This window comes from Hibiscus syriacus, unplaced genomic scaffold (genome assembly GCF_006381635.1).
Source record: "Hibiscus syriacus cultivar Baekdansim isolate YM2019G1 unplaced genomic scaffold, ASM638163v2 tig00110257_pilon, whole genome shotgun sequence".
Taxonomy (NCBI): domain Eukaryota; kingdom Viridiplantae; phylum Streptophyta; class Magnoliopsida; order Malvales; family Malvaceae; genus Hibiscus; species Hibiscus syriacus.
In genome coordinates this window covers 932,721-942,846 of record NW_024062648.1, presented here as the reverse complement: position 1 = coordinate 942,846, position 10,126 = coordinate 932,721, and the positions used below count along the sequence as shown (strand labels likewise).

At 36.8% G+C, this 10,126-nt stretch overlaps 1 protein-coding gene across 1 annotated transcript; it reads right to left on the bottom strand.

Moving 5' to 3' along the window:
* Positions 1 to 5,649: 5,649 nt before the first annotated feature.
* On the bottom strand, positions 5,650 to 8,628 carry LOC120114938. The gene is made up of 7 exons (XM_039135706.1): positions 8,389 to 8,628; positions 8,143 to 8,260; positions 7,866 to 7,954; positions 7,738 to 7,784; positions 7,580 to 7,668; positions 7,285 to 7,418; positions 5,650 to 6,365 (listed from the first exon to the last, which is right to left on the bottom strand). Exons 1-7 carry the CDS (start codon positions 8,485 to 8,487, stop codon positions 5,700 to 5,702), a joined length of 1,242 nt encoding a protein of 413 aa, XP_038991637.1. The 5' UTR covers positions 8,488 to 8,628; the 3' UTR covers positions 5,650 to 5,699.
* Positions 8,629 to 10,126: the final 1,498 nt, after the last annotated feature.

Below are 10,126 nucleotides of genomic sequence, written 5' to 3'. Positions count from 1 at the left end.
AATTTTATCATCTTCTCCTACCTTGAGAATGTTTTCAATCCCTTTCAAGCAAACTTTAACTGTAATCGGATCGCGACATAAAAGAAGATCACACAACGGCTTGATGCAACCTTGGATTACAAGGAACCTACAACATTTGTGATATGTACCACCCCAGATGAGGTAATTTATCATTGACATCCTGTCAAGACATGATTTCAGACAATTAATATATAGGAAACCGTTTTCATACCTGATCTGATCATGAGTACCAACGGATGTCGCATTTGAGATGGCCCGTGCAGCTTCTCTCTTAATATCAAATTCAGCATTTTGAAGCAGATGAACCAGAGGAGCAATAATATCAGCTTCAATCACAGCCGGTAAAATTCATGGCATTGAATATCCTTTCACTGTACAAATCAATGCAAGCAAATCGTAGAGGTCAAAATATTACCTGCATTTGCTCCTTATTTCCGGATGAGATATTTGAGATTGTCCTACAGGCTTCCTTCTTAATGCTCATTTCATGGTCATTGGTCAAAAGTTTTGACAGGCATGGCAATGCCTGATGACTGATAATGCACTGCGTACCAACAAGGTTTAACCCATAAATGGGAAAAAAACAAAATGGTTCATATTATATATATGTAAAATGAAAATAAAAAATAAAACAGAGTCCAATACTTGGGTTTGCTCATCATCTCCAGAGGCAATGTTTCCAACTGTGCGAAGAGCAGGTTTTCGCACCGAAAGAGATGGGTGCCTATGGAAGCAAAATAAGTTTTGATTTTGGTAATGAAAACAAACAAAATAATCAAAATAGAATCTCTCAGAATCGATCAACAGAAAATAATCTAACTCACACCAAAAGTTCCACCAGAGGCCCGCATACACCCGCTTCGATAACAGCTTGGATCTCGTCATTTGTGCCATCAGAAACATACGAGAGTGCCCAACATGCATCGCACAAGACTTGTTCATCATTTGAATGAATAAGACGTGCCAATGTAGGAAGTGCAGGCTTCACCTGAATAATAAGTATGATTATAATCGATACAAATCAATTTCTAGTTTAATGTTAGTAGTTCATTGCAATGCATAGTTTAATCCAAATATATAATACAATGATTCTTCATTGTAAAGCAATATTATTAGACATTAACTTCGCTAATTCATGTTAAACCAACGACAGTTTCCCCAAAAAGAAGAAGGGAAGTAGGGTCTAACCTTATGAAAGCTGGGTCGGGGCTTGCCCCGCAAAAACATTGACAGGGTCCATGTGGCAATTCTCTGCACCGAAAGCCTAGCATTCTCGTTCAAATTAGCCAACAAAGGCAGCAAAACACCATGTCCAAGAACAGCATCACGAGTTGTTGGAGAATCACCGGAAACATTTCCCAGTGCCCGCATAGACTGGATTTCAAAACAACAAATTTAATTATAAAACACTTAATGTTTAAGATTATAAAACTTGAATGAATTCATTCCATATGCATGTATACCTGCTCGCTAACATCATCACTTGGGGACCCAAGTAACTTGACGAATACTGGAACAGCTCCATGATCGATTACCACCTTTGTGTTCTCAGATGTTCCGGAAGCAATAATTGTGAGAGCCCAGGCTGCCTCAAACTAATAATTTTTGAATTAGTAGTAACTATCTTACAATATATTAAACTAGTAATAACATGATATTGAAGCTCTGCAGACAGGAAATCCAACCTGAAGCTGTGGGAAATCTTCCCTCTCAAGGAACTCAACGAAGCGAGGAACAACTCCAGCTTGTATCACTTTGTCAATAGGTGGACTTTTTTCTATGATAAATAGCAAAAGGATTTGAAGTATATAATTCAAATCAGTTTGAAACGAAATATTTTGAAGCATTATTTTCTCACCAATTGAAAGCAAATTCCTGAATTGAATGGTTGCCTTAAGCTGCAGATATTTATCATCACTCCAAGCACTCCTAACCATGGCCGGAATAGCTCCCAGCTGAGGTCAAGTAAGTGAACGTTATGACAACAACCCAATGGCCAATCAAGTCAAGGACACAACCAGTTAGCATATCAAAATTTACAGAAAAATGGAACGAGAAAACATTAAAATAGAGGTGCACCTCTTTCTCAACAGCGGGTTGAAGAGAAACAGGCATTGGTTGTGATTGGAGCTCTTCACGTCGCTTCATCTGCGAACTCTCTTTACAACCGTTAGTTATTTGCCACAGCGACAAAAAAATATTGCATCTTTATACTTAAGAAGTCAGAGATGTAATTAACTTACTTCTCTAGTGATAACACATTCTATGTGAGCGATGGTCTGGCCGTCACATTCTTTACAATAATATACATGATCTTTTGGGTTTCTTTCTTCCTCACAGAAATCACAATAATGCTTTTCAGAATCATCTTCAACAAAGGAATCCGTCAGGGTTAGAGGATGACGGTGATATTTGGATTTGACAGTGTCTGGTATGGGAACACATTTCAAATGAAAGTTGAAGGAACACCGTAGACAACGATAAAAGGGCTCTCCTTTACAACTTCCTTCACATTTATGACAGGAAAATTGTGTTTCCCATGATTTATAGGAGTACTTTGTACGAATTAACTAATAATCTGTCCCGAAATAATAAAGGTCATCTAAGTGGGACTCACATTTCAAGGGTCTCTTTAAGTACCTAGCACATATAGGATGGAGATCAAGTCGACAATCTTCACAACTATACGTAAAGTTATATGATTTTATGCTCAAAGGGCAGGCATAACATGGTGCGTCTGAGAACTTCTGAGATTTTTGGATGACCAACATATGTTTTAAATGAAATGGGACTTGAATCTTTCGTGGTAGCCTAAGGCAAGACTCGTGAACAATAAAAAGGCAATCGAACTCGGAGCAAAAATAGACTGGACCAAAGATTGGCAATTCACAAATTGTGCATTTTTCGTCTGTTATACGGTCATTGTAGTAGCCAAGGACAAGCTTATGGTTGTGACTGAAATGGTGCAACTCGGCTACTCTATCTAGCTTCTTTTCTCGTGAAACCCCAGTTTCATGAGATGTTAAAGCAGCGCATTTCACATCAAGCTTGAAATCACACTGCTCGCACAAATATATGAAGCCTTCACTGATGTCTTTACACTCATCACATGTAATGAATATAGTTCTCCATAACTGAAGAAGAGTCGAAGCATAGAGGTATAGAGGATGGGTAGAATGAAAAGGATGTCGTATCTGGTATGGCAATTTAGTGCATTTTTCATGCAGGTAAAAGTCACCACAACATTTACAGAAGTAGCTAGGACCATTAAGTACCAGACGACAACCTCGACAATATTTTTCGCCTTTCAACTCCTCGGTTACCTCGTACATTTCATGTTCGTGAATGAAAGTTTCAAACTGCATTTAAAAAGAAACAATAATATCAAAGGATGAACAAACTCATTTCTTGAGAATTATATATATATATATATATATATATATCTTAATTTTGCGTAGGCAGAATAATTGCAAACCAGTGTGTGGATGCCACCACTCCCTTCATTCTGCTCAATTTGCTTCTCGGACAAGGCTTCCTCGCTTTCCATGGAGGATGCAATTTGATCCTATTCACCGAACAAAATATGAATCACGAGAGTCTAATCAAAGCGAATAACTTCCATATTTTTACTGCATAAATTAAATTGAATGGTGAAAAGAATTATTACCTCAGGGAGTAGACATTGAATATGAGCAACAAAGGTGCAACTTTGACAGTAATAGACAGGATGCTTCGGATCTCTTTCCTTCTCGCAAACATCACAACAAAATTCATCAGAATCATCTTCTTTGACCGGTTCTGTTAGGATAAGTGGATGCCTATGATACTTTGATTTAGCTTCTGATGGTAAAACACATTTTGGATGGAAACTAATATCGCATTGCACACAACGACAAATACTATAAATACCACTGCAAACCAGGCCACAGGCACGGCAGTTCAACCTAGAAGTATCTCTGAAGTAAGCGAGACGGTGAACGTGGCAGGCAAGTTTTAGGGTGGGCAAGAGTTTTGCACAGTTCATGTCAAGACAGAAGCTGCACTTCTCGCACTTATAGCAAGTGTTATGAGAAACATAACTATTACAAGCATTGCAGTCCACCCCACCAAAATCGAGATAGCTTAAGCGAAGAGGGTGGGCAGGATGAAAAGGATGAGCAAGTCTCCTTGGTATCTTATCACTGCACACCTGATGAAGATAAAACTTGCGTGCTGTATAACCATAGCACACTCCCGATAGATGTTTTTCACACCAGAAACAATCCAAGTCTTGTTCGTGTATCTTCCTATATTTGAAGATGCTCAGCTTCAGAGTATTGCTGTAATGCTGGATTGTCTTTCTCTTCCCATCTTTAAACCTCAGCGGATCTTCATCTTTGGGAAGCTCAGTACCACTGGCCGAAGAGGCACAGGCGAAATCAAGACTGAAATCGCAGGCGGAAACACATCTGTATCTGTAGCCAGCAGATATATACAAACATTTATCACATATGAAATCCTCATCAAGCCATTTGAGTTGAAGTCGGTGCTGCAGGTGAAGTGGGTGCGTTATCTCATGAGACAGATTACGACGCTTTTTAACAGCGCATGATTTGTGAAGGAAAACGTCGCAGCCTTGGCAAGCAAAGGCACCATCAGAGACCGAGATCTTCCCTACACATTCTGTACAACATTTCCTTTCAACCTTCTCAACATATCTATAGGAAGAGTGACAGCATTTGCTGCAAGGTTGGATACTCATCTCAAAGGACAAAGAAGATAGAAAATGTAGAAATTGATGTAAAAACAAAGAGTGTGATAGAAAGATAGAAAATGTAGAAATTGGTGTAAAAACAAACGGTTCGATAGAAAGATTGAACAACGGGGACGATAATGAAGGCAATTCCGTTATGTGGGGGATGACAATTCATTTCTTCAGTGATGGGAACACGTTAAGCATATATGCATAGGCAGCTGTATAAAGTTTGAAGAGTAATTCATTTCTTCAGTAAAGTATATATGCATAAGCAGCTGTACAAAGCCAACAATAGTAAATAGGCATAAGCAGCTTTATAAAGGCAACAACTTTTAATTATTACCGGTTTAAACAATTTTACAAAACTTTTGGAGATATAAAATCAGGGAGGTTCTGCTGTGAGGCGGAATGTACTGCTAAAAAACGGTGTGATTGATTAAATAGGTGACCGGTTAAAAGTCTTATCGAAAATATTATATGTTTTCACCGAAAATATTATTTGTGTTAGTAATAATAATATTATTTGTGTTGATAATAATAATGGTAATAACCGAAAAACGATGCTTCCTACACACTAGTAAACCTATCCTTCCAGCCAAATCATTCTCAACTGTTCCAATACCCCCATAAAATCAAAAAGGGATTGTTGTACATCGTTGTTACCTATAACATTCTTCTTTTTAAAAGATATCTTGTAACGAAGGTGTGTAGGCCTTGACGCCGTTTTTATAAACTCCTCTTTGCCTGTAACATAATAATTGAATATTTATTATAAAATTATTAAAAACATTTAAAATAGATATTATTTTATAATTAATTTAACTTAATAAAAATAATTGAATACATTGGACATAAATCAACAAATAATTAATCGAATTATTAGTATTTCCCCCCTTTTTATGCACTCTTCTCTTTGCCCTTTTTTCATTTCCTTTTTTTTTGTCTAGAACCGTTGAGATACAGACATGTGGCGACGTTTAACGATGGAGATTAAGCCACCTAAAGGAGGTCTCATCATCGACCGATAGATCATCTCATCGTACGGAGCCCGATAGATTTTCAAAAACGGCAAGAACGATTCTCGAGACCTCTCCGCCTTAGTGCTGACGTGTCCATCCCTCCTGAAAAACATCGCCGGCGATTGGAGGAACGACGGCCGTGGTGTCCGCGGGGGGTTTACCTTGACGGACTCGAAGCCTTTGCTACGCTGCGGTAGAGGTGTAGACGGGAACAAGCTCTTCCTCATGCTGATGTTGCCCCGCGGCGTCCCTGGAGATGCGAACGAGAGCGACCGCGCGTTGAGAGGCGAGATTAAGGCCGGACCGAGAGGCGATGGGCTGGCGGTGGGTTCGACTTTGGATGATGACGTGTCGGTCGTCAGGGTGAGGTACCATGGCTTGAGGGAGTCGAAATGATGGGATACGGTGAAGGAGAAACGGGACGATGAGCACGAGCCGTTCTTGGCCGTCGATTTGATCGACGATGGGTCAAATCGGAGCGATGATGCTCTCGGATAAGATGTGAAGCCGTTGAATTCTACTGATTCTTCGTAGTCTAGCGATGAAACCACCAGCGTCGCCGTTGATAATTCCAAAAACGGACGAACACCCTGCAAAATGATGGAGAAAATGTCAAATATCAGTTTTAGTCCCTCTATTATATTCAAACTCAAACTTTACTCCTTACATTTTAATTTGACATAATCCGAACTAGTAACTACTTTCATAATATCATACATGGGCATATCATTAAGATTATATAAAAAAAAGGATAAAATACATGAACAATCACTAAATAATGATGAAATGATATTTTTAATTTCTAAAGTTTTAAAGATATAATTATCTTATTAAATTCTTATAAAATTATCATTACATTTAGAGTAAATTATCATAATATTAGTTTAGATTCGTTTTAGTATATAAAGTTTAAAATTTTTCAAAATCATACATAAAGTTTAGTTTTTATTTTTATTTTAATACCCCTTTCAAAATTTAACGTTAAGTTCTGATTTTTTGTTATTGAAAGTTTTGGTACTAAAATGGATCAAAATTGATAGTTTAGGCATTAAATACGTTAAGTTTTTAAAAGTAAGGTACTAAAAAGGAAACAATAGCTAAATATTAAGTATGATTTTAAAAATTAAAAGTTTAAGTACCACAACATATTGGAATTGATAGTGTAGGTACTAAATGCGTAGTTTACCCTTAATTTATTAAAATTGTCACTATTCTATTATGCGTAACGACTATTTTTAGTTCCTCCAAAACGACAATTATATCATCTGTAGGCATATAATAGGAAACGTATTAAAAAATAAGGATAAAAGACGCAAACAGTCAATAAAGTATGATGAATTTATCTTCCTAGCCACTAAAGTTTCAAAAATTATAAAATAGTCATTAAATTTTATCAAATTGTTATAAAATCGTCATTAAACTAATCAAAATTTATCCCTATTTTATAACGTGTAGTGTTTACTTTGTAACGATTCGATAAACTTAAGCCAAAGATTTCGAAATATAAACCTTCCAAAGATAAGAAAACAATGAAGGTGGGTCGATGACAAAGGCCTTGTGAACTCGTCCGGGGTAGTACTCGCCCACAATTCTCAACGCTGCCAGCAGCAAGTTCATGAAAGCCGATGCCGATCTGAAAAAGCCTGCCGGTGACATCCAACACGGGTTACTAATTCTAGCTTTATCCGACACGGTGACACGGTTAAACAAATTTTAGAGTTCGAATCTATAGTGGTAAAGGTAACATCGAAACGAAGAGTTTAATACGATTATCGAATATCGGAAATATCGAGTGAAAACGTACCCGCATCGAAGAGTAGGACGAACTTTTCGATGTTCTTGGGCATGGTTGATATAGCAACCTCCAATGTAAAGACCAGTAGACGAGTAAACCTAGAAGACATCAAAGCACAGTTAAGGTCTTTGTTGTTGTTTTGGGTTAGTTAAACAAGACAAACTCACTGTTTTGGTGAGTGGAACTTTGAGTAGTCCTGTTTCATCCTCAATACCTGTAAGAAAATAAATAAATCATTTTTTTTAATTTTATATGTATTAATTAATTAATAATAATAAATTTAAGAGAAAATTACCATGACAGGCCTGGACTCTTCATCATGACCAGCTATATAAGCGGCTCCCTCAGCTATCTCAGTTGGGAACTCATCTGCTGTCAAATTTTCTGTTTTTTATTTCCAAAAAAAACCTCTTATTTTAATTTTCAAAATTGATCAAAAAAAGAAAGATTCTTTGGTATATAAAAACAAAAAGAACCATTTCGATTTAGATTTTCGGTTCGGGTCGAATCGAATTTATACACGTTTCTATTTTAAATATAATCGAGACTCGTGTGAAAACCGGGTAAATTACCAGTGCCAACACTCTCTCTCCAAGCAAGACAAGCTCGTAAATGCCTGGCAGCTCTCTTCACATTATCACCTTTTGCTCTAAGAAACCTCTCGACGCAAGCATTGCTGCAAAATTTCTCCTGTTCCATGAATCAAAAACGGGTTCTTTTTTATATAATGAAACTGAGAGAACCCCATCGTCAAAATCAATTTATTTTGACGGAAAACAGCTGAAAATCTGGGGAAACGGAGGGAAAAAAGGTTATACCTGTTTGGGTGTTAATGGCGACTGTTTCTTAACGAGTTGAAGAACGGACTGAACTCTTTTGTTCATTTTCTCTTCCGTAGAGTGATCTTTCTTCCCCATTTTCCCGAGAAAAAACCGGAAGAGAAAACTGGAATTTCACTCAAAGCTCAGATATTTGAGTAACCCAAAGAACACCAAAATTCCAGGCTTTTGCTTCACGCAACCATTAAAAAAAACTTGCAGAGTAAAAGAGATTGAATATTAAAAGAATGGAAAAGAAGAGAAAGAGGGAAGAAGATGTTCAAAACTAGAAAACGTTGAATGATGACGACGAGAGCATAGAATAGAGCGAAGGAGCATATATATATATATATATAGCCAAAGTGACGGCTGATAACGCCGTTATAATATGAACAAAGAAACAATATAGTGTTTCTCAGGTCAAATATTGGCTGTCGTCCCTCCACTATGATAAACTTTAGAACTTGGTCTCTTACTTTTATAATGTGTTTTTTCGGGTACCGAAACAGGCATGCTTTACTATTTGTAGGGGGAAATGAGTCATACAAAGTAACAAAGAACATAGTGCTTCTTCTTACTTAAATTGATTGTTAGCATACTTCTTATAATAGAGGGACCATAATGGAAATTTTCCCTATTTTCATAACAAAAGGTTAACAAGCGAGGTTCAACGTCAGCTGTTTTAGGTAGATGCAAAAAAACAATACAATGATTTTGTCGACTGAGATTTGGGTCCCTAACGGAAAACGTTGTCCGTCCACACATAAACCCACCTCTACATAGCCCCAGCACTAACCGTTATAAGTCTTGGTTTTATCTACTTTAGTCTATATCAGATTTATTGATTTATTAATTTGAATCGAATACGATAATAATTTATAAAAAATTATCAAATTTAATTTCTTTCGTTTACGATATCAAAGTTTAAATCTTAATCTTTATTTAAGATATGTCCTAACGTTTCATCCCCGTTAAATTAACTAATAATTGGTTCATTATATTAATTGACTCAGGGACGGAGCTAAGCTTTGTCCTAAGGGTCGGTGCCCCCAAATTTTTATAATTTAAAATATACATGGGTAAATATCATATTAGACCTTTTAATTTTATGGTTAATTATACTTTGATCCCCTTAAGTCGGCTTCATCCTTGAGTTGAATAATCCAGATTATGAACAGTAGAATTTTATACTGGGACAATCCACACAACTCAATTTTCTTCATTCACAATATCAGAACTCGAATTTTAGACCTTACTTAAGGGAAGTTTTAATGTCTCATCCCGTTAAACTAACAAACAATCGGTTCATTATATTAATCGATCAATCTAGACTAAGTACAATATAAATTCATACTGAAACGATATATCCAATCCATTTTTTTCATTCACAACACCAGAATTCAAATCTTATACCATATTAAAGAGAAACCCTAACGTCTTATCTTATTAAACTAGTTGTCGGTTCATTATTTTACTCCTCCATCACGTTTTCTTTTTCACAAAGAACAAATGAATATAGCAGACATGGCATTTAATCTCAGCACATACCCTCCAAAAATAGCTTCATTTTCAGGTCCCCTCCGGTCCCCATAACACTTTGTACGAGCCTTCACTAATGGGAACTTGACCCTATTGTTAGAGAAGGCTGCCACGTTTAACTGTAACACCCTTTGTGATTGCATGACAACAAGAGGTGGACCTTCGGTTGTTGTTAGTACCATATTCATGCCAATATTGT